This window comes from Zalophus californianus, chromosome 10 (assembly GCF_009762305.2).
Source record: "Zalophus californianus isolate mZalCal1 chromosome 10, mZalCal1.pri.v2, whole genome shotgun sequence".
Taxonomy (NCBI): domain Eukaryota; kingdom Metazoa; phylum Chordata; class Mammalia; order Carnivora; family Otariidae; genus Zalophus; species Zalophus californianus.
The window spans coordinates 89,959,268-89,984,007 of record NC_045604.1 but is presented as its reverse complement, the minus strand read 5'-3'; the positions used below and the strand labels follow the sequence as shown (position 1 = coordinate 89,984,007).

The following is a 24,740-nucleotide window of genomic DNA, read 5'->3' as shown; positions in this document are numbered from 1 at the left end:
AGGGGTAGGAGGTGAGTCTGGAGGGGGCAGGGGCCAGGCTCGCTGTCCCTTGAAGCCGTGGTAAGAAGTTTGGGTTTTATTCTAAATGTGACAGGAAGCCATTGCTAGGCTGGTAGAAGGAAAACTATAAGGTCTTTTTGCCAAAATTGCTGGACACTCACCTTTGTATCTGCCTAATTAAAAAAAAAAAAAAAAGTTTAAGGTACCACGGTAACACCTATTGCCCTTCACTTGGAAAGAAGGATTTCTAAAGCATCCCTTGGTTGGGGAAGAAAAGACTAGCTTCACCCCTAAGCATAAATCATTCCTACTTGGGGGCAGCAGGAAGGACTCACGGATCTGGTCATCCCCAGTCCCAGATTCAGGAGGGGATCTGCCATTAAGCTCACTCCTCACCCCTACCACCCTCATGCCACTGGTTACTTCTCTTTTTACTTCTCTTTTATTGGTCTGTTAGGGCTGCTATGACAAAATATCACAGATTTTGTGGCTTAGACAACAAAAAATTATTTTCCCGTGGTTTTGGAGGCTGGAAGTCCAAAATCAAGGTGTCGACAGGGTTGGTTTCCTAGAAGCCTTGGCTGGCAGATGACCGCCTTCTCTTTGTGTACCCACATGGTCTTTCCTCTGGGAGTGAATATCCCTGGTGTTTCTTGAGGTGTCCAAATAAGGAGGCCAGTCAGATCGGCTTAGGGCCTGCCCTCCTGGCTTCATTTTAACTCCATTGCTTCCTTAGAGACCATATCTCCAAATATAGTTGCATGCTGAGGTACTGGGGGTTAGGGCTTCGACATATGAGAACACAGTTCAGCCCATAACATAGCTCAAAGTGGCAGGTGGACAGAGGGGGACCAGGTGCTTCCCACCTCATCCCCTCACCTACAAGCAATGGTGATATCTGGAATGTTTAGGCAAAAGTCACCTTCTAATTGGAAATCTCTCCAGCCGTAAACAACCAGGGCAACCAAGGCAACCCAACCAGGGCATAGCAGCTGATTGTCAACCCTGCCCTCCAGCCCTGAAGTCCAGACATATTTACTGAACACCCACTGGACTCAAAGTTCCAAGTTCATGGGGAAATCTGTCCAGGTACCTCCCCACTCAGTGGGATATTTTAGAGGGGGGTGTACAGAGCCATGATATGAGGCAGATGGGACCAAATAAAATAGGAGGGGTTGGCCCACAAAATATTGGGTTATGGAGGAGGGAAGATGCCTTCCATTCAGTGAGGAACAGGACACATCTTGGAAGGTGAGGCAATAGACCTGGGTCTGGGGGCAAGGCACTCCAGGGGAGAAGCAGCATGAGTAAGCGTGCGCTGATGGGAATATGCAGAGTATCTGTGGCATTCAGTGAGTGGTCCTACTGGACGTGGGTATGAGAGGCTTGCTCGCAGACACTCATCCCTCTCCAGGTGCCAGACCCTCTGCAAGGGGTTTCATATTTACAATTTAGTCTCCACCCCAGACCCAATAATGTAGGTATTATTTTCCCTTGTTTTACAGATGGGAAAGTCGGGGTACAGAGAGAAGTCAATTCCACAGGGTCCCACATTGAGAAAGTGACAGAGCTGGGATTCAAACGCAGGCTCTTGAGCACTACCCCATGTTGAAGGAAAGTGAAGGAATAAAAGGAGACATGTAGGTTGGGGCCATATCATAAGGCATCTTCAAAGCCGGCAGAGGGTTTAGGCTTCCTTCTGCAGACACCTGGAGCCCTTGAAAGTTTCTGACAGGAATGCGAGACAGGCAGCTGAGTGTCCGGGAAGTGCAGTCCCAAAAGGGAATCATTCATTTACCAAGCCGGGGAAACTCCCCTTCCAGCAGTTGTCCTTTCTAAAGCTGCCTTGCTGGTAAGAATGTAACTTTAGCAGCCACCCCCATGTTTTCATCTTTCTTTCCCCTCATAATAGCCAACATTTAGTCAACGCTATACCAAGGACTTTACAAGCATCTCATTGTAATCCCCACTGAAAATAAAAGCCCAGCAAGGGCAATGCTCCTTCTGACCCCATTTACAGATGAGACAACCGAGGCTCAGACAGGTGATAGGATGGGTCCAAGACACCACCCAAGTCCAAGGCGGGCTCACTCCAAAGCCCACCATTTTGATAATGATAGAATAATTTGTGTGTCCCAATGGGAACCAGAGAGAGAGGCTATAGAGCGGGACCTACTATGTGAGCCTCAAAATATTATCAGGTTGATGTTACATTTTGGACTCTAGTCGGGAACACTGCATTTTATTCCCAGTGGAATAAGGAACCCCCACCTCCACCTCTACCCCCCCCCCCGCACCCCTGGCATCTTCCAGGGCTGGGTGGAGACTGCCCACTCCAAGTTGCCTCCAGCCTTGGCAGGGAGAGAAGTAGGGAGCACATGAAACTGACCACATTCTTCCCTGCTGGCTGTCAACACTCACCACCCACCCTGGGCGAGTGGCCACCTGCTTGGCTGTGGAGGGGCGGGGCCAGGGGCTTGTGGCCTCACCATTGGCACCCCCAAGTCATCTGCCCCTTAGGATGAGGTGACACAGCTCCTGGCAGTGGGCCTGGTGGGCGAGGTGTTTTCTCATGTAACTGTGATCGTACAGGATAAAGGCTGGTATAGTCAAGTCCTCAGCAATAAGGAAAGCAAACATAGCATTAAGACTGTCAACAAGAGTTTAGAAGACAGGAGCCATCCAGGATATACAAGTTCGGAGGCTGCCACCTCCTCTAAAACCCATCTTTGGCTCACCCCCTCCCCAGGAGGAAAGGGAAGGTCCTCTTGCACAAATAGTGGAGGAAATGGTCAGGCTGCCAGAGATCCCAGGCAGATTTTCCTAATGCATAGAACAGCCCTCCCTTTGGGGTTTATTCAGTATTCTTGAATTAAAAAAAAGTGCGGGTGCTGGGTGGCTCAGTCATTAAGCATCTGCCTTTGGCTCAGGTCATGATCCCGGGGTCTTGGGATCGAGTCCCACATCAGGCTCCCTGCTCGGCAGGAAGCCTGCTTCACCCTCTCCCTCAGCCCCTGTTTGTGTTCCCTCTCTTGCTGTCTCTCTCTCTCTCTCTCTCTCTCTCTGTAAAATAAATAAATAGAATCTTTTTAAAAATTAAAAAATTTAAAAAAATTTTAAAAACGCTATAAGTAACAGAAAATCTTGGAAAACAGTTACAAATATTAGAACACAAGCTCAAGTGTACATCCAATCTGAGCTTCCCTCGCAAGCCTGTGTTGATCCCAACCGATCCAGAATCTCCCCCCACCCCCCCAAAGTTCCATCTGCATTCTAGGAAGCCTACATTAAAAAAAAAAAAAATTCTTCCATAATTCCCAGTGCTCTAATTTACCACTTTTCCTGACAATCGATGTTTCCACATACACAAGGGTCCAGCTTCTGATTTTTCGCCTTTACGATGGTGCAAAAGTGATACCCATTCGGTAGAAGCCGTACTTGGAATTCTGAATTTGGATCTTTTCCCGGGTTGGTGATACACAGTATGATCCTCTCTCATGATGCTGGGCGGTGGCTGTAGCCACATCTTCCTGTCAACCCCACGATCCCGAGAGCAAATAGACAATATGCTCCAACCATTCTATACCCCCACGACCAGCCTGTTTCTCATGTTCAATATAGGATCCAATCAGGTACATGAGATATTCAGCCCTTTATTATAAAACAGGCTCTGTGTTAAACGATTTTGCCAAATTGTAGGCTATTGTCAATGTTCCCGAGTACCTTTAAGGCAGGCTAGGCTAAGCTGTGATATTCAGGAGGTTAGGTGTATTAAATGCATTTTTTAAACTTTTTTTTTTTGCTTTAGTTTTTTAAGATTTTATTAGAGAGAGAGTGAGCATGAACGGGGGGCGTGGGGGGGGGGGCAGAGGGCGAGGGAAAATCAGGCTCCCTGCTGAGCCGGAGCCAGACTCTTGTGTGGGGGCTTGATCCCAGGACCCTGGGATATCATGACCTGAGCTGAAGGCAGATGCTCAATGGACTGAGCCACCCAGGCGCCCCTAGGTGTATTAAATGAATTTTTGACTTAGAATATTTTCAACTTACCTCGGGTTGAGCAGGACGTAACCCAGTGTAAGTCCAGAAAGATCTGTAGTTATGATATCGTCTTTATCAAGTAACTTTCTCTCATAAGCCTTTTTCCATGTTGCTATAAAAAAATCATCTTCTCATTTATTATACAAACAATATATGTTCATTGTAAAAACATTACAAAACACAGATTAAACTAAAAACATTCTTTTTTAATAACCCAAGATCCTTCCACCCAAACACAATCACTGCAAACATTTTGGCTAATCTTATCCAAACTTTTCTTCCTGTACACATAGTTACCTATAACCCATAGTTTGTTTTAAACAGAAGTAATTAACCATCCTTCTTAATAGCTCTCCAGCCTTTCATTGTGTGCCTGAATGGTAGTCTGTTCCATCCTTCTGCTCTGTTGTACATTTGGGTTTTCTTGCTGTGGCCATCTGTGTCCATGCAGAGAAGCCAGGCAGTGAGAGTTTTGTCGTTATGAAGGGTAATCCCCTTTCAAGCCCACCTGTGGTACTAGGTCACCAGGTGAGCAAGGAAATGACACAAACCCGGACCACTCAGGCCCTCCAAGATTTAGCATATTGGCCAAAGGCCAGATGAATGCTTGTTTCTCCTTAAAAAGGCCATTCAATGGGGCGCCTGGGTGGCTCAGATGGTTAAGCTCTGCCTTCGGCTCAGGTCGTGATCCCAGAGGCCTGGGATCGAGCCCTGCATGGAGCCCTGCATGGGGCTCCTTGCTCAGCAGGGAGCCTGCTTCTCCCTCTTCCCCTGCCACTCCCCCTGCTTGTGCTCTCTCTGTCAAATGAATAAATGAAATCTTAAAAGAAGGGGGGCATTCAAAAAGAAAGAGGGTTTTTCTGGCAGCTCTAGCCTGGTCTACTGTCTTGGAGCTTGTGGTCTTCTGGCTGGGATGGGATAGAGAAACCTACAGAACGGGTTTTGTAAGAACACCCACCACCTTGCACCTTGCACCGCAGCTGGGGGGTTGTTCGAGTTGCGAATGGTGAGGTATTTTATCTAATCTGGCGAATTTCTGAGGCAAGGGAGGATCTTTGCTGAGTCTGTCTCCCTGTGCAGTGTGGCATGTGGAGATGGTTTTCAGATGGTGTGCAGACAAACATCTTTCATCTCATCAGTAATTGTTTATGTTGAGGTGTATTAGAAAACATATATAATTAGTGACATCGAACCTGTGATTTTGTGGACACTCTGGCTTAGGACAAAGCTAAAGTAGGTGTTTAAGTAAAAAACAAGAGTGAGTCAACATAAAGAAAGATGGTACCCAGATATAGCGCACATCATGAAGGCGGCACTCAATGCTTGAACGCTTGTGCTTTGAGCACATCCCGGGAACAGAGAGCCAGCAGGTCCGGTTCTTGACCTGCCTTTGCTACCAGAGGCTCCCGTCTTCAGAGGCAAGCTTTACAGAGCCTCTTCACTCCTCCAGTGTAAGCTGGATTGAGAACCTAGAAGGTACTGGAAACAAACAGTCAGCACAGATGCATCATCCGAGTTCCTAAAGCCCGCAAGCTGGTCTGGTCTGGTCACTTTGGAACATGGAAGTCCTGTCCTGCAACCTCATGGTAACTGCCCCTGATGGTTTTGCCATCCACACCATAAGCTGAGCGTTTATTTTTGAAGTGAGATTTTTAAATGAATCTGTGTATCGGAGATTTTCTTCAGACTTCTCATTATCACGTTGGCATGTGAAGGGGTCCCGGGGTCTCCCGACCATTGTTGACAATCCTATTTGTGTATGTGGGAGTCTTTAAAAAAAAATGGAATGGTTCTAGGCTTTTGACTCTAAGCTCTTGGCTGGAGCTGGTAAAGGGGACTCTAGGGAGGTGGGTGGCGGATGGTCACCAAGAAGAAGGTCCCCAGGTATGTGCCCTCAGGATGTACTGAAGTTCAAGGTTTCTCATCCTTGGGGCCATTTTCCTCTGTGATCTTGATAACTTTCGCCATCAGAAGAATGAGTTCCCATATCATTTGCATATCACCACGAAAAGTGGAATGCCCTTTGTCTGGTTGGCATCACGTGGCACACAGTTACTTAATGGCTGCCACTTTCTTTCCATATTTGGAAAGCAATCATATTTTTTTCACTTGCACAGGCCTTTGAAAGAATAGAAGCTCATAAGAGCTGGTGCATGTAAGTTGCTGTGAACCAGGCACGGTTCTAGGCACCCTCAGGGGTAGATGTCATACTGTCCCCAGTATTCAGATGAGGAAAGGGAGGCACAGACATGCCATGTAGCCTGCCCAAGGTTGCACACCACAGCTGGACTCAGACCCAAAACTTGGCTCCAGCGCCTGTGTCCTGAGCCAGCAACTGGTCCAGTCATCCCAGGTCTGCCGATGGTGGGGGAGGAAAGCAGATGTAAGCAGCCGTTCTCGGGGCCCTGGATGCCTTGTTACCACCGAGAGCGTCCGTCCACCATGAGTGTGGACAAAGCGTTTTCTCCCAAATGCCTCTTTCTTTTAGAGTCTGTGATTGCTTTTCGTGTGGTGCCCGCGAGGCACGGGCGTACGATGTATAAGCTCTGAGCAGTGGCATCTCCAGCGCCCCCGGCTTCCACAGAGCTGGCGGGGGTGGAGTGCGCGGGGAGGACCTCAGTGACAGCTTCGGGTCTGGAGACCAGACTGGGTTTTCCAAGGACTCTGCTCCCTGCAGGGCGTGGCCCGTGTTCTGTACCAGTAGCAGCTCAGAGCACTTATCTGACGCCATGACTCATCTTTCATCCCAGGACCAGCCAGACTGGCACAGCAAGGCCGTTCAGAGCTGGGGTGGGGGAAACAAGATGGAGCCTGGCGTAGGGTTAGGGTGGAGATGGCAGCCGGCCCTTGCCCCACATGCTTTGCTCCCCGCCCCCCCAACGCTTGCTTCCATCCAGGGTCACTGCTCTCCTGAGCTCTCCTGGGCTGTGTTCAGTGCCCGCAACATTGGCCCATTGGGCTCCTCCACTTTCCCAACACCCCAGATCACAGGGTTCGTGTCCTAATTGGTCTCTTCAGGAAAGATGGTTTCATTTTGCTTGGGGACCCAGGGAGAGTACTGGCACCTGGGTCATCTGTAGGACACACATCCCAGAAGGTGTGGGGAGGAGAGTACACGGGGTGGGGTCTCCTGTCCCCCAGCTTGATGCAGCCGGCCTTCCACAGGGAGCCCCAGCCTCAGCCCCAAGATCACTCAGAATTAGCAAGCTAGGAGGGATGCTGTGTTCCATGTCTGGGTTTGGCCTCTCTGCCTGTATCCTTGTGGGCAGGCACCGGCAGTGGGGAGAGTTGGGATGAATCTATACTACCACGAGGCCTGCTTTAAGCAAGGGGCTTCATGGGGAAACCCAAAAGGCCAAAGTCAGCAGAGCAGAGATGTTTTTGATCTCCGAGGCTCCCCGCCCTCCTGCAGGGAGGCATGGGGGGGGGGGAGGGGGGCGGCCAGTGTGCCTGCCGAGGTAGGGAGGGCTCCAGTCCAGGGGAGGGACTCCCAGCCCCCTGGGTCTTCCTTCACACGGGACAGGTGTGGAATGTGGCCTTGTCAGGGGCCGTGTGCATGGCTGCAGGTGCTGGCCAGGCTGGTTTTAGGTGCAGCTGTTTACCGAAGTTGTCTAGAAAGTCAGTTGCCAGCCGTGGGACCGTGGGGACCACTAGAGATCCGGGGACCATGGGATTTCCCTGCCAGGGAAGGACCCAGTCCCGCAAGAAGCCGTCTGGGTGCCACTTCTCCAGTGGGTCATTTCTCCACGAATGACAGATCCAGCAACCCAGGGTGAATACCCAGGGTCATTTTGAATAATTCTCCTTAAAATAACAATGATAATGATAGTAATTGCAGTCACCATGTTTCAGGACTTACTCCGTGCCAGGCGCTGTGTGCAAAGTGCTTCCCATGCATTATCTCATGGAATCCTGACAACAACCTAGTAGGCACAGGTACTGTTATCCCCATTTTACAGATGAGAAAATTAAGTCTTGGAGGGCCAACCTATTATTGTCATGGACTGAGGTCCTCCCCTGAGGAGACAGCAGAACCAGGCCCTAGCTGGGGTCTGACTGCTCTAACATAGGCCAAACCCTATGCCATCCACCCCTTGATGGGAACCTAAGTCACTTCTGGGTCCTTAACATCCAGCGTTTGCTGGCCTGCCCAAGGCTGTGGGGTGCACTTATCTGTGCCACGGATGGGGATTCCTCACTGCCCTTTGAGGGTGCTCCCTGTCGCATGGAATCCATCGCCCCACCACAGAGTGAAATTGGGATACCTACCAACATGCCCCCATGTCACCCCCAGGTGCCACCCCACAATGTGGTGCAGGGACCCCTGCTTTGCCTCCACAGCCCCCGTGGTGGAGCGGTTTGCACCCCACCCACTCCCCAGCAACCTGTCACTGGGCCTGTGAGGTCGTTTCCAGTTTGGGGGGATTACAGGGTTGCAGTCACCATCCTTACAGTGTGCACATGCACACATGCGTGAGCACATGTGTACTCACACATTGCAAGCATGCACACCTACGTGCGCCAAGAGTAGAACCACTGGGTCCCGGCTGTCACATTTTAAATGTACTAGAGACTACCAAATACTCTCCGAATGACTACACCAACTCAAACCCCAGCAGCGTGCAAAGTTGTGCTTTTCCCCCAAAGCTTGGCCGATACACCTGGTGTTATAAAACATTTTAATCTCTGGGTATCTAATGGCTGCCGTACAGATTTTTTTTGAGTGAACTCCAATCAGCATAAATTCTCAAATGTAGTTACTCTTTTTAATTTTTTGGTTCTGTCTCCTGTGGGCATGTAGGCTGTATAGAGGCAAGGATTGATTGCTTTCTTTACTCTTTGTTTATTGCTACATGCTCGGCGCCTAGAACAGCGCTGATCACACGGTCTTAGTAAGTATTTTTGGACTGGATAAATGAATAGATGAAACATTGACGCGATCCAAAATACAAAAGATGCAGAAGGAGTAACTCTGATTTCAAAAGCCTCCTTCTCTGCCTGTGCCCCCCAGCCACCCAAGTTCCCCTTCTTGAAGGCAATTCATGTTACTGCTTTCTTCGGTAGCCTCTCCAGGATAGGCTATGTACACCCCAGTAAATGTCTCTATACTTCTATTTCCCTTCTTTTCTTTTTTTTTTTTTACACAAATGCACATAGACTTTATCTACTGTTCTGCCCTCTCTTTCTCACTTAACAATGTACCTTGGGAGTATTCTCTGTCTCTGATCAGCTCAAATAAGACCATCGTGTCTCCCCTCCTGAAGGGGCCACTTTCTTACCCCCTCCATCAGTCACGCTGTGATTTATGGGAGGACCCCTAGATGCCAGGGTGCCACAGCCTTAGGCAAATGAGGTGCATATGTACTGGTGGAGGAGGCGGCCTGCCTCACTGCTACGCTGCAAACTTCCCTGACACCCACCAGAGCGGGGGAAAGAAGTCAGGTGTCCCATCAAGCCTGTCGGTAGAAGTGGCTGGAAGCCAGGCAACCTGGTTTCTAGATCCAGCTCTGCCTCTGACTCACTTTGACGGTGGGTAGGTCCGTCTGGCTCCAGTTACCCTCTCTGTGAAATAGGCATAATTATGCCTACTCCAACGTACTTAAAAGGAGGGCATGAGGGTACATGACGAAATGCTTCAGCCAGGTAGAAAACCACAGAGAATTTTCTAAAGGGTGATAAGCAAGATGATTTTAAGTTCCTTTTTTAAGAGGGACTCTTTTTTAAATAGCGAAATTATTTTAATAGGTATTGGGAAAATATGGCTAACACATCAAACTTATTTCCCAGATATGGCATTGCGAAGGACTCATAGTATTACTTAGGACAAGGCTGAATGTTTTTAAGCAAAGAAAGTGAGTTCTGGTGATGTTATACGTTAAGTGAATAATGATACAAGTGCTCCAGCAAGTTAGCGAAAGTTGTGAGGGTGGGATGCAAATGGCTGATGTTTGGGAAACACTGAACTAACGAGTGGGGGGAAAATAAAATCAAACTTACAAACACTTATGTGAGACCCGTTTTAAGGATGTCTTTTTATTTAATGCAAACATATAGGACACAGTAAATCAGGTGTCAATAAACTTTTTCTGTAAAGTTAATTCTATTCCGTAATAGTTAATAGTTTAGGTTTTGCTGGCTCCATATGTAGCAGATTCCTTTTAAAAAAAAAAAAAACAACAAACAACTCTTTAAAAACGTAAAAACCATTCTTAGCCTCAGGTTCCATACAAAAACAGGCCTTGGGCTAGATTTTGAGCTGAAATTTGCAGATTCTTGCAGTAAATTAAGGAGCTAATGGAATATAACAGCCACTAGGGCCCCCAAATACAGGTAAAACAACCTGAAGGGGACCCATGTATTAATGACTTTTATTTCTTTCTTTATTTTAAGATTTTATTTATTTATTTGAGAGCGAGAGAGAATATGAGCAGGGGGAGGGGCAGAAGGACAAACAGACTCCCTGCTGAGCAGGGAACCTGATGTGGGGCTTGATCTCACAACCCTGAGATCATGACCTGAGGCAAAGTCAGACACTTAACTGACAGAGCCACCCAGGTGCCCCGACTCTTATTTATTATTAATAACATTAGTGTTCTACTTACTTCTCCCGTTTTCCAGTGTTGTAATGAACTCACAGATTTTTATGCACTTAATATGTTTCAATTAATTGCATTTTTTTTAAAGATGCTCAAATTCTCCCATCTTTGCCAGTGAGGACCCCTTCAAGGAGTCCTTTTGACCGACCCCAGTAGTCTTTGATACCTTCCTTTGCTTTCTGGTATGAGATATCCCAGGCTCAGCCTGTACATTTCCTGCACCAAAACTGGTATCTACTATTTTTCCAAGAAGCCCTGGTTCCTTTTTCATTGGGAATGGTATTTAGAGACCAAAATCTGGGTGCCTGGAATGCACCTAATATTTGCATTTATAAATAGAAATGATGCCCAGGGTCTGTCCTGGCCCCTGGAGAGATTCCGACTGCTCCCCTAAAAAACCCTCTTCACCGTCTCCAGCCTGGTACATTGAGCCCCATCCATGACTCCGATCCTGGCCAGGTGCTCGAGAACAATGAGTCAGTCATGTTCTGGGGCTGCCTGCCCTGGTGGAGGCAGAAACATGAAAGATTTTTCAATAACCAGAGTCAAATCCATTTTCAGGCTAACCTTCAATTAACTATGAAAATCCAGCTACCCAGAACTCTTATTCCCTGATAACCTTGGGTAATTGAGGTTTTACTGCAAAAAATAAGTACAGGGGATTTTAATGAAAGCATCTGACCTACAATTTACAGGGGTCACAAAGTCAGATGTGCACATAAGCCAAAGCAGGGAATTTTAAAAAAATGAGTAAGATAAGCTGAGTATAAGAAAATAGGGAATTGGGGGGGATTTGGGGTGGGCCAGGGAGCATATGCCCCATCTTAAGGGGGCGCTGCCACTATTCAGTTCAGGCAGAATGTTGCCCCATGGGGACAACTGTCAGATATTTGTGATTTTTCAAAACATAAAGAAAAATCTAGATTTTTGGGTGCCCAGTGGGTCAGTTGGTTAAGCGACTGCCTTCAGCTCAGGTCATGATCCCAGGGTCCTGGGATCAAGTCCCGCGTTGTTGGGCTCCCGGCTCAGCGGGGAGTCTGCTTCTCCCTCTGACCCTCCCCCCTCTCATTCTCTCTCTCTCTCATAAATAAATAAAATATTTTTTAAAAAAGAAAAATCTAGATTTTTTAAGATGTGAACTCTCATAATTTTGAAACGGCAATGGATTTAAGTGTTTCGTTAGAACTTTAAATATGTTATGTACAATACATTATCTCCATTTTAAATATAGTGTTTGAAAAAAATAGTGTTTGATGAGTTTTTACAAATGTATACATCCAACTAACCACCATCTCACCCAAGATAGAGAATAGTTTCATCATCTCCCAAAAGTTCCCCCCTGTGTTTTTCTAGTCAATCCAGTACTTACCCCAGACCCAGAGAATCACTGAGCCGCTTTCTGTCCCTAGGGATTAGTATGTCTTTTCTAAGGCTTCATATAAATGGAATCAGATGGTATGTACTCTGCTATGCCTTGCTTTTTAAACTCAGCACATTTCCTTTTTTTTCTATCCACCTGTGTTGATGTATGTATCAATAGTCGGTTCCTTTTTATTGCTGAAGAGCATCCCATTGTATGGATGTGCCACAATTTATTTATTCACTTGCCGGTGGCTGTTTGGCTTGTTTCCAGTTGTTGGGGTTATTAATGAATAAGCCTGCTGTGAATATCTATGTACAAGTCTTTGTGTGAACATGTTTCCATTCACTTGGATAATTAAAAATGGAATTGATAGGTCATATGATATGTGTCCAATTAGCTTTCTGAGAAATTGCCGAACCGTACCATTTTGCATCCCAGCCAGTGGGTAGGAGAGATCTAATGGCCCCACATCCTCGCTAACACTGGGAATTGTCCGTCCTTCTAGGGGGTGGGAAATGGGGTCTCGCTGCAGTTGTGATTTGCATTTCGCCATGACTAATGATCTTAAGCTTCTTTTCATGTGCTCTTGGGCCATTCATATATCTTCTTGTATGAAGCGTCTTTTCAAATCTTTGCCCATTATTTTGTTAGGTTGGTTGTCTTCTTATTTGGTTGTAAGAATTCTTTATCCTGCATACGAATTCTTTGCAGACATATTATGACAAGTACTTTCTCCTAGTGTCCTGCTCTTCCGTTTTCTTAATGGTGTGTTTTGAAGAGCAGATTTTTATTTTACTATTTTAATAAAGTACAATTTATAGGTTTCTTTTTCCTTTCATGATTCATGACTTTAGTGTCCTATCTAAAAGAGCTTTGCCTACCCTAAGACTGCACAGATTTTCTCCTACACTTCTTCTGGATGTTTTATAGTTTTAGCTCTCTTGTTTAGGTCTCTGATCCATTTCAAGTTAATTTTTGTATAATGTGGGGTAAAAGTTGAGATTCACTTTTTCTTACATGGACCTCCATTTGTTCCAGCATCTCTTGGTGAAAAGACAGTCCTTTCTGCATGGAATCAGCTTGGCACTCTGTAGATCTATGTCCTTCCTCTCTCTTCTATTCCATTGATCAAGATGTCTGTCATGACACCAATATCACACTGTTCTGATTATAGCACTTGATGGTAAGTCTTGATATCAGATAGTATATGCCCTTCAACTTTGTTCTTCCTTTTCTTTTTTTTTAAGATTTTATTTATTTATTTGACAGAGAGAGACACAGCGAGAGAGGGAACACAAGCAGGGGGAGTGGGAGAGGGAGAAGCAGGCTTCCCGCTGAGCAGGGAGCCCAATGTGGGGCTCGATCCCAGGACCCTGGGATCATGACCTGAGCCGAAGGCAGATGCTTAACGACTGAGCCACCCAGGCACCCTTGTTCTTCCTTTTCAAGACTGGTTTTTTTTTCCTATTGTATTCTTTTGCTTTTCCATATAAAGTGTAGAATCGGCCTATCGATTTCTGCAAAAAGTCTATGGGATTTTGATTAGGATTGAATCAACTCCAGAGATTAATTTGGGGTTGACATCTTAACAAAACTGAGTCTTATGACCCATGAACATGGTATATCTTTCCATTTCCAATTATTTTGAGTAATATTTTTTCAAGAGAGGGAGAGAGAAGGGGTGGGGAGGGGCAGAGGGAGACAGAATCGCAAGCAAGCTCCACACCCATCTCGGAGCCCAACACTTGATCTCACAACCCTGAGATCATGACCTGAGCTGAAATCAAGAGTCGGACATTTAACCGACTGAGCCCCTCAGGCGCCCCCTAATTTGAGTAATATATTTTTAAGAAACCACTAAGAACGCTAAGACAATTAAATGAGGGAAAGAATAGTCTTGCTGTTGTGGGTATGGCATGTGGGTATCCACATGCCAAAAAATGAATTTGAACCCCTACCTCACCCCATATACAAAACTTAATTCAAATTGGGGGTGCCCGGCTGGCTTAGTTGGAGGAGCATGTGTCTCTTGATCTCCGGGTTGTGAGTTTGAGCCCCACGTTGGGTGTAGAGATTACTTAAATAAATAAAACTTTAAAAAATTAATTCAAATTGGGTCAAAGACTTAAATAGAAGAGGTAAAATTATAAAACCCTTAGAATAAATCAAAGGAATCAATCTTTGTGACCTTGGATTATGCAATGAATTCTCAGAGATGACACCAAAGCACAAGCAACCAAAGAAACAGACAAATTGGGCTTCATCAAAATTAAAAACTTTTGTGCTTTAAAGGAAGTGAAAAGATAACCCCGGAACAAATATATTTGCAAATCCTATATCTGGTAAAGGACTTATGTGGAATATATAAATAACTCTCACACCTAATGAAAAGACAACCCAATTAAAATATGAGCAAAGCACCTGAATACATATTTTCCCGAAGATATATTGGCCATATAATGGATATATTGGCCAAGAGCACGGGAAAAGATAGGCAACATCATTAGCTGTCAGGAAAATGCAAATAAAACCAGAATAAGATGCCCCTTTACCCCCACTAGTAAGGCAATAATAATTTTTTTAATTGAATGATAATAAGCATTGGAAGAGGAACTGGAATCCTCATACACTGCTAGTGGATTTTGAAAATAGGGTAGCCACTTTGGAAAACAGTCTGTCAGTTCTTCAAAAGGTTAAACATAGAATTACCATACGATTCAGCGGGTATATCCACTCCTAGGTATGTACCCAAGAGAAATGAAAATGTATGTCCACACAAAGACTTGCACGGGATTGTTTATAGCAGTACTATTCAAACTAGCCAAAAAGTTAAAGCAATACCAATGCCCATCAACTGATGAATGGATAAATAAAATGTGATATATCCCATAATATGGAACATTATTTGACAATAAAAAGAAATGAAGTACTGATCCATGCTCCAAGATGGATGAACCTGGATGTCTTTTAAGAAAGACATAATGCTAAGTGAAAAAGACCAGTCACAAAAAAAACGCATTAGGTATGGTTCCATTTATATGAAAGGTCCAGAAGAAGCAAATCTATAGAGACAGATCCTGGGGCTGGGAACGGTGGAGGGAGAAATGAGGAGTGACCCTAATGGATACAGAGTTTCTCTGGGGGGAGATGAAAATGCTTTAAAATTTATTGGGATGGTGGAGTAATTCTGCGAATATACTAAAATCCACCGAATTCTACGCTTTAAATGCATGAGTTATCTGGTACATGAATTATAGCTCCATAAAGCTGTTATTTTTAAATGAGGATTCTAAAAACGAATACTGTGCCCACAACAAAACCATTTTTGCAAACCCAAGGCAGATCCTAGGGCACGAGTTGCCACCTCTCACTCAGAAGGTTTGGAAGAACGGACCATAGGAAGAGCATTTGCGTGTCCCCTTGTCAAGATCATAGGTAAAGACATGCACCTGGGCTCCCAGTTGTCCTCCCACCAAGAGACTGAGTCAAATCTCAGGACACACTTGTCTCTGAAAGCAAGTGTGTGTTTCCTCTTATAAGAAAGCAGAAACAGCTGTACACAACCTTCACTGCTGTATTTGAGGCCAGGAACGTTTACCACCAGTGCGGGCCAAGGTGTTGATGCGGTCGGGGACTCCCCGAAGCGTGACCAATGTTCCCGAGTCCATGAGTGGACCCAATCTCCCCTTGGCTTGTTTGAGTTGGTTTAAGCCTTAAGCAGAGTTAAACCTTTCTACACAAGCTGGGTATACATTCCAAACAGACCATCTATCACCTGGGCGGTGAAATCTGATGGCAACAACATGAAGTTGTTTGTAGCACTGATTGATTTGTCCTTGGTTAATGGCTCAAGGGACCGAACGAGGTAGGAGATAAGCCGGTACTCCACCAACTTCTGTTACTCATCTATGTCTGTCACGGTGTTTGCTGCATGGCAGACTTGTTCACTGGATATTTTTCTTTAAGCACATTTCCCTTTTTTTTTTTTTACTTAAGTGTATTTGTGAACGGAAAGCAAAGGCCAGTATCCCTTGCCATGAATAGGAGATCCCTCTTAAAAAGAAACCCAGTGAGGGTGACTGGGTGGCTCAGTGGGTTAAACACCTGCCCTCGGCTCGGGTAATGATCCCCGGGGTCCTGGGATCAAGTCCCACATCGGGCTCCCTGCTCAGCGGGGAGTCTGCTTCTCCCTCTGCCCCTCCCTCCGCCCACTCATGCTCACTTGCTCTCCTCTCAAATAAATAAATAAAATCTTTACAAAAAAAGAAACCCAGTGAAAACAGAATGATGTGAATTCCAACTAGATACTGTTGCCTGGTAAAGTTCTGAGCCTGAGTCCTCATGGTTAATCTGGGAGATAAGCAGGGGTTAAATAGATGCTCAGGACCTGTCTGTACCAAGCCGACTTTCTCCTTGGCTGAACCAGAATGATTAAATGAGAGTGGCAAAAGGGAGACATCAGAGAGGCCCTTTGTCTGGTTCTTTCATGGCAGTTTATTGGAGCCTCATGTGCTTCTCACCTATTAGGCCTTGGGGTGCTAGACTATAAAGACAGACAGAGCCCCAGTTCTTCCCAAGTTTATAGTAGTGGATAATAATGTCTAAGAATGAAATAACACACGCACCACCTTGCAGTGCCCCAATCATGGTAAACACGTAGTGCTTTGATGGTGCCCTTGGAGCTGTTATTACTATGATCACTGTAACTTTATTTTCCCAGAGCAGGGAATAGGCTGTCTAGGGAAAGATGGGAGTTGGGTTAATCTGTGAACGTCCATCTTAGAGCCATGATGGCCTGAGCAGGCACAGGGCGCTTGATTTCCATCAGCGAGCAGAGGCATTGGAGGCGAAAGCCTTTAATGCTTTGGCCAGGACGGTGGGGGATATTACCATGTCAGAAAATTAGGTCAGCAGTGAACATGCTTGAGCAAGTTTAAGATCTCTGCTTAGATATGAAGTCTGGCATTATCCATTTAGCTATTCTGTGGCGTTCCAGGCACCGTGCTGGGCTTGTCAGGAATACAGAGCTGCTGCTCTCAGAGGGCTTATGATCTCATCGGAATGAGAGGCCATAGGCAGAAGTGGGTATGACACGGGGTAGAATGAGGTGAATTTCTTTCTTTTTAAGATTCTAATGGCTGCAAATGACAGATACCCAATTCGCATCAGCATAAGTAAGAAAGAAAGTGTATTGGTTCTTGTATCTGCTGAGTCCAGGAATAAATGGCTTCAGGCGTGCTGGATCCAGGTGTTCAAATGTTGTCAGAAATCACTCTCTCCATCTTGTGGCCCTGCCTTCCTCTGTGTTGGCTTTAATTCTCAGGCAGTCTCCCTATTTGTGGCACCAAATACCACCGGCTTAGTAGTCTTTGTTAAAAAAGGAGTCTCTGCCTCAGTTAGACCAGCACAAAGTCATAGAATTGAGTCTCAACAATCCACACGGGGGTTAATGTGAGCACCCCTCAGACTAGGGGCAGAGCCAACCTGGCAGCTCACACCAGCTGAGACTGGGGGAGGGGCAGTTTCCCTGAGGACACACAGAGCCAGAGGGGAGAGGGGGTGAAGAATGCTGGACCAGCAGGCCCTGCACTGCCCACCACAGTGCTCCCCGAAAGGGAGCAGCTCTGAGAGGAGGGTGAGGGTCCCTCCAGCCAGGGAGTCAGGACAGCTGCAAGAAGGAGGTGGCCTTTGGCCGGCCCGGTCTCCCAGGATAGAGCTGGGGTGCTCCAGCAGCAGGTTCCTTCTCTGTCTCAGGAGGAGGGAGGAAACAGGTACTGCCTGAGAAGCCATCATGGGCCAGGCTCTGTGACACGTCTTTGGGTTCCTCTTCACAAGAACCCTGTCCCCTCATGCAGGTGAGGAACAGAGTCTCAGAAAGAAGGATTAGACATTCCTCGACAACCCACAGCTAGCCCCTGATGTGTCTGGACACCCACCCTCACCCCATTCCAGCCCGTGTCTTTCCAGATGGTGGACTGGATGGCATCATGCCTCCACGCCTCCAAATCCTAACCCACCAGGTCCTGCTCACCTCTCCAGACTCCCTCCTCCCGCTCAGAGACTCTGCTCCTGCCGTCTCCTCCACGTGAGTGCCCCCCTCCACTCCTCTTCCCCTAGTTAACTCTGTGTTCTTTAACTCAGCTTCTCCGGGGATTCTCAGAACTGGGGTGGGGGTGGGGGGGTGCCAGGCATTCATCCACACGCTACATATTTTCATTCGGCCTTCACAACAACCTCTGAGGAAGATGCATTATTATCCCCATTACAGACAAGGACACCGGGGCACGGGGAAAGTGATTGGCTCCAAGTCACACAGCTAGAAAGTGGTGGGGCTGAGATTCAAAGCAGACATTTCAGCTCCAGAGTCCTGGCTCTTCACCACCACCCTTTACTGCCTCTGAGACCTCAGAGCACAGGGTCCCACCCCTTCCTACCATGTTTCATAACTACGCATTTTGGATGGACTATTTGAAGAACATCCAGCTCGCCCGCCAATAGCTTGTAATGAAGGTAGCTGATGGGGCGCCTGGGTGGCTCCGTCAATTAAGTTTTGGACTCCCGATTTCGGCTCCGGTCATGATCTCAGGGTTGTGAGATCGAGCTTCACGTACTGGGCTCCGTACTGGGTGTGAAACCTGCTTGAGATTCTCCCTCTCCCTCTGCCCCTCCCGCCCCCACTCACCCAAGCTCTCTCTCTCTCTCTAAAAAATAAATTAATTAAAAATAAAGTAAATAAATAAAAGTAATAAAATAAAACATAAATAAAAGTAGCCGACATATTGGGCACTTAGTCTGAGCTAGGCACTGTATTTAGTACGTTTTGTGCATCACCTAGTTTCACCCTCTCAGCAATTCTGTAAATGAGGTACAATTATCCCCGTTTTACAGATGGAGTACCTAAGGAGTTTAGAGTTTAAGTAACTTGTCCACTAGGCTAAAAATTCCCAGAGGTTAGAAACCTTGTTTGTTTTGCCCATCATTGAGTCCAGAGGGACTAATTCAGTGCCTGGCATACAGTAGGCATTCAATAAATGCTTTTTGGTTGGTTGGATGCCTGGAGGATAGATGGCAGGAAGGGAAGGGAGGGAGAGAAGGGGGAGAGGGAGGGAAGGAGGGGAGGGAGGGAAGGGGAAAGAGGGAGGGAAAGAGGAGGAAGGGATTGGGAAGGGGGAAGGGAGGGAAAAGGAGGAGGGGGGAGGGGCACGGAAGGAAGGGGAGGGAAAGGGAGGGAAGGAGGGGAGAGAGGGATGGGGAAGAGGGTTGGGAGAGAAGGGGGAAGGGGCAGAGAAGGGGAAGGGGGGAGGGAGGGGAGGGGGAGGGGAAGGGAAGGAGGGAAAGGAGCAGAGAGCAAGCAGGGTAGGGAGGGCGGGATAGGCGGCGCCGACTGCCTGTGTCCGGTGCCCCAGGACGGGGACGGGGCCGCCTGGGCCGCGGGCCGCGAGCTGGATCTGGTTGCGGGGTGTCGGGGTGTCTGCGCAGGCGCCGCGATGCACCTGAAGAAGTACCTGCGGAAGTGCCTGCACCGGCTGCAGAAGGGCCCGGGCTACACGTACAAGGAGCTGCTGGTGTGGTACTGCAACAACACCAACACCCACGGCCCCAAGCGCATCATCTGCGAGGGGCCCAAGAAAAAGGCCATGTGGTTCCTGATCACGCTGCTCTTCACCTCCCTGGTCTGCTGGCAGTGGGGCGTCTTCATCAGGACCTACCTGAGCTGGGAGGTCAGCGTGTCCCTCTCCATCGGCTTCAAGACCATGGACTTCCCCGCCGTCACCATCTGCAATGCCAGCCCCTTCCAGTAGGTGGTCCCTGGAGTGCGCGGCTGGCTCTCCCCGCCCCCCTCCCTCTCTCCCGTCCCCCCCTTATTTCTCTCCCTCCCTCCCGCCTCTCCTGCTCTCCCTCCCTCCCTCTCTCCCCCTCCCTCTCTCCCCCTCCCCCTCCCTTCCTCCCCCTCCCTCTTTCTCTCTCCCTCCCTCTCCCCCTTCCCTCTCCCCCTTCCCTTCTCTTCGTTTTCCTTTTCTTTCCTTCCATCCTCCCTTTCCCTCCTTTTTCTCCTTCTCTCTTTCTTTCCCTGTTTGTGTCATCCCTCTGCAGCAAGTACCTTTCAAAATTCGTAAACTTCCTAGGGACAGCGGGCTGAGCAGTCAGCAGAGCATGCAACTCTCGATCGCGGGGTTGTAAGTTTGAATTCATTGTAATCGTGATGATAAAAGTATATATAGCAATAGTGCATCAAGGGCTGATGAATTGCCAGGCAGCGTGTCCAGTGCTTTTTGGTTGATTGATGTAACTCTCATCCACACAACCACCCTAAGGGTGGGCACGACTGTAGTAGCCCCAATTTATGGGTCGGGAAATGGAGATTCAGAGAGGTTAGGGAACTTGCCCAGAGACACACAGAGAACAACTGTGGCATCGGAACCCAGGCCTGATCTGACTCCAGAGTTGCCACCATGCAACCACGTGCTGAAGGGACATGCCGGGGGACCCGACCTAGCCAGGGTTGGGGAGGGGCAGGGGGTCAGTCAGAGGAGAACACCCCAAGGCATGAGCAGAAGCGAGCTAGGTGGGACGCAGAGTGGCCCAAGTGGAGGACGGCTGCCGCGGCCCTGGGACGAGACAGAGTCTGGTGCTTTCAAGGAACTGCAGAAGGGCCAGCGTGGCTGAGTCACAGGGAACATTCTTGTCCAAAAGAAGGTCCTGGAAGGGAATTCTTACTTCCTTTTTTTTTTTTTAAAGTACTAGCACTTTTTTTTTTTAAAGATTTTATTTATTTGAGAGAGAGAGTGAGAGATAGAGAGCACGAGAGGGAAGAGGGTCAGAGGGAGAAGCAGACTCCCTGCTGAGCAGGGAGTCTGATGCGGGACCCGATCCCGGGACTCCAGGATCATGACCTGAGCCGAAGGCAGTCGCTTAACCAACCAGGAGCCACCCAGGTGCCCGGGAATTCTTACTTCCTGATTACATGTCTAGTGATCAGAAAGTCCCTTCTTTCTAGTAATCGGGCTCCTGCCTGCTTGGGGCTGCTTCAGAGAACCCATAGTCATCATAGTACAACACCGCCCTGGCCAGGCACGGTTCCCGGTGCTGCAGAGGCCTCACCTCACCAACAGGCATCCAGGGTAAATAATCCCTGCATCTTGTAGACGAGAGAACAGAGCCTCAGAGATGCTAACTTGCCCCAGGGTCACACGGATACCAAGTGGCATGTCTGGACTCGAACCCAGACCTCAGGCCATGACCCACCTTGCTCGACAGCAGTGTGGACATCCGGGCTAACCTAGCAGCCCCCATCCCCACAGCCCACCACCCTTCCCGAGTCCTCCTCCTGCTGTGTACACACAGGTGGCTGGTTTCATGGTCCGGGGACAGGAGGTGTCCGCAGCTGAAGCCGATCTCAGCTCGGGCCGCTGTACCCCTTTGTACCAGGACGTGGGTCTGTGGCCAGGCGTTAACACTCACTCCCCGGTCCGGACACATTTCTGCCAGACTGACCGGTCACCATTTCCAATACTGGAGCCTCCGGAGGCTGTGAGAAGCTACTGGAGCCCAGCCCCACACTCCCACCCTCCTTCTCCCTCCTGAAACTAGATCCTTTTCCCAGAGTCGCTGCTGGAGAATTGGAACCAGGAGCGGTTAGGAGTCTTCCTCCTTAGAATGTGAACTTCATAAGGAAAGGGACCCCATGTGTCTTGTTCGCTATCATATCCTCTGTGCTTTGCACAGTGCCTGGCGCCTAGGAGGCACTCACTGCATACTCGGTGGATGAAGAAGTGAGCGGGTGGGTAGGAGGAGTCATGGACGCCTGGGCGGGTGGGTAGAGAGGCAGGGGGCTTGGGCAGAGCACTCTCCTCACATGTGGTGGCTGGCAGCCACGCTAGGGGTAGGGGGGACCCCAGACTGCGGTTGCCCTCTGCCCCTCAGCTGCCCTTGTCCCCCTGACTGGCCCCCTCCCCACCCAGGTATTCCAAAGTCAAGCATTTGCTGAAGGATCTGGATGAGCTCATGGAAGCGGTCCTGGAGAGGATCCTGGCTCCCGAGCAGAGCTACACCAACGCCACTAGGACTCTGAACGTCACCATCTGGAACGACACGCCGCTGGTTCTGATCGACGAGCGGGACCCCCACCGCCCGGTGGTCCTTGACCTCTTTGGGGATGTCCACCATGGCTCAGCAAGCAGCAGCCCAGCGCCAGAAAGGACCTGCACTGCCCAGGGGTGCAAAGTGGCCATGAGACTAGTAAGTGGGCCCCGGGCACACATCGAGCAATGGACCCTTCCCAGGGAGGCTGATGGGATTTTCTTTCCTTTAATAATCTGGATCTTGCTGGGGGAAAGGCAGGCTGGAAGCCAGTGCCCATTTTGTATGTTTACAAAGCTTTTTTTTTTTTTTTTTTTTAATAGAGCTGGTATGTTAGTCAAGACACTATTGGATGCCAGTGACCCAGGTCAAACTAGCTTAAGCAAAACAAGGAATTCACTGGCTCACATACTGAGAAGTCCAGGGGTAGCCTGGGTTCAGGTCTGGCTGGATCCAAGCATTCAAATGCTGCCATCAGGACCTAACTCTCTCCATTTTTGTTCAGCTTTTCTCCCAGTTAACCTCACTCTCTGGCAGGCTCCCTCCAAGCAGAGGGTCTTGGCAATGCCAGACATACACCCCATCAGCTCAGCACTCTCCCCCGAGAAACAGAACTCCTATTCCCCAATAGCCTCAGCAAAAGTCCTGGGACAGACCCATCGGGTCACATGCTCACCCCTCAACCAATCACCGTGCGCCAGAGAATGGGCTCTCATGATTGGCCAGTCCTGGGTCATGCGCCCTGGAGCTGGGTTGGCGTCAGCCTCTACCACGTGGACCCAGTGAGGGGGGAAAGGGTGCTTTCCTAAAGAAGGAGTTAAGTCTTGCTCTCAAAAGACAAGAGCATAAATACCGGGGAGGTGAAAACCCACAGCCTTGCAGTGCCGTCCAATGCCAGAGCGTAACTGCCCTGCGCCGGGATGCTGCGATGGCCCCCACTCCTGGGGAAGCTGAACGGGCCTAGGAATCTGTATTGTTAACAGCCTCCCTGGTGATTCGGATGGTCACCCTTGGCCCTTGGTTTGGGGGCCTCCACCGGGTCGGGGCTCCCCCTACATCTCCGAAAAACCAGCGAACAGTCCGAGGCTCCAGAGGCCCCGTGCCCTCTCTGACCCAGTGCCCTACTGGTTTTTTTTTTTTTTAAAGATTTTATTTATTTATTCATGAGAGACAGAGGGAGAGAGAGGGGGGGAGAGAAGCAGAGGGAGAAGCAGGCTCCCAAGGAGCAGGGAGCCCAATGCGGGACTCGATCCCAGGACATTGGGATCATGAGCCGAGCCGAAGGCAGACGCCCAACCATCTGAGCCACCCAGGCACCCAGTGCCCTACTGGTTTTTAGCGTTACCCGGCCTCCCGTGTCCGGCTCCTCATCTGTGAAGCAGGCTCGTTCCGGGGGGCTGCCCCGGATCTCGGGGTCAGGCCCTGTGTGTGCGCGCACGGTGCATGCTGTGTGTGTGTGCGCACGCGCGCGGGTGTGCACGTGTGGTAGGGAGGAGGGTCTGCTGGCCTCAGTTTCCTCCCGATGATGGAGTAGGGTTGCTGTACAAATCGAATGCGGTAATAGGCCTCAGAACAGAGCCTGGGACAGAGTGAGTGTTAAGTATTACCGTCATCTCCCTAAGGAGAGACGAGGAGACCTCCAGGAATGGGCCTGAGGACAGTGCCCCCAGCCGGCCCTGGGGAAGGCAGTCTCACAATGGGAGAAGCTCCTCCCGGCCTCCTGGGTTCCAGAAGGAAGGCCCGCTGTGAGCACCGATAGAGGCAGAGTGGCTGAGGCCAGAGGCCTGGGGCTGTGGCCGTGCTGTGTCTGCATGGTGACCTGGGTGTCATGGTGGGCCGGCTGTGGGGTGGGGGGCCTGCTCCCCTCACGGGGCTCAGGCTGACAAGGCCCAGCTCCTTCCCCCAGCGAGGGGGAGGGAGCCTTGAGCCTCCAGTCCTTCATGGTCCACACAGCCTCCAGGGAGCTGCCTCTGGAAGTCTTCGAGGAGGCCCGGAAAGGAGTCAGGGGAGTTGGAGGGTCCGGGTGCGTCTGTCTGTGTGGCCACAGGAGCGTGAATGTGGATCAGCTAGGTATGTGGGCCGGGAGAAAGTTTGGATATGGGTGTGTGTGGTTGTGACCATGACATCGTGTGGCTGTGGATGTTAGGAAGTGGGCGTGTGCGTGTGTGCGTGCGTGTGTGTGTGTGTGTATTTGCTCATGCATAAGGCTAGTATAGGGGTGGCCGGCGACCGTGTGTGAGACCTGGTGACCCAGCAGCCATGTGTGAGGGGACAGCCCCCAAGCCCTGCGAGCGTGAGTGTGAACACATTCTCCACTGCTCAGCAGCTGCTAGCCCCGGCACCGCGGTGCCACCAAGGGAAGGGCAGCTGGCCCTTGGGGACAGTGGCCGGGGGGAAGGCTGGCCAGCATGCCCTGTGCCCATCAGAATCCCACTCGGCCTCCACAGTGCAGCCTCAACGGGACCGTGTGCACTTTCCGGAACTTCACCAGCGCCACCCAGGCCGTGACGGAGTGGTACCTCCTGCAGGCCACCAACATCTTCTCGCACGTGCCTAGGCACGAGCTGGTGGAGATGGGCTACCCCGCCGAGCGGCTGATCCTGGCCTGCCTGTTCGGGCCCGAGCCCTGCAACTACAGGTGAGAGCCGCCCTGGGCCCGGCCG

The 24,740-nt window shown here is 49.2% G+C and overlaps 1 protein-coding gene across 7 annotated transcripts in view; it reads left to right on the top strand.

Moving 5' to 3' along the window:
• SCNN1B (sodium channel epithelial 1 subunit beta) overlaps positions 1 to 24,740 on the top strand; it is a 58,123-nt gene that overhangs the window by 16,226 nt on the left and 17,157 nt on the right. For 2 of the 7 annotated variants that reach the window (XM_035722512.1, XM_035722518.1), the window contains exons 1-4: positions 17,864 to 18,082; positions 19,477 to 19,795; positions 21,960 to 22,236; positions 24,525 to 24,715. In XM_035722512.1, coding sequence (XP_035578405.1) covers positions 19,485 to 19,795; positions 21,960 to 22,236; positions 24,525 to 24,715 — 779 coding nt within the window. In that variant the 5' untranslated portion in view covers positions 17,864 to 18,082; positions 19,477 to 19,484. Of the gene's footprint in view, positions 1 to 13,035; positions 13,181 to 17,863; positions 18,083 to 19,403; positions 19,796 to 21,959; positions 22,237 to 24,524; positions 24,716 to 24,740 lie in introns of those variants that run through there. The other 5 variants (XM_035722515.1, XM_035722517.1, XM_035722513.1 and 2 more) reach the window with 4 other exon arrangements.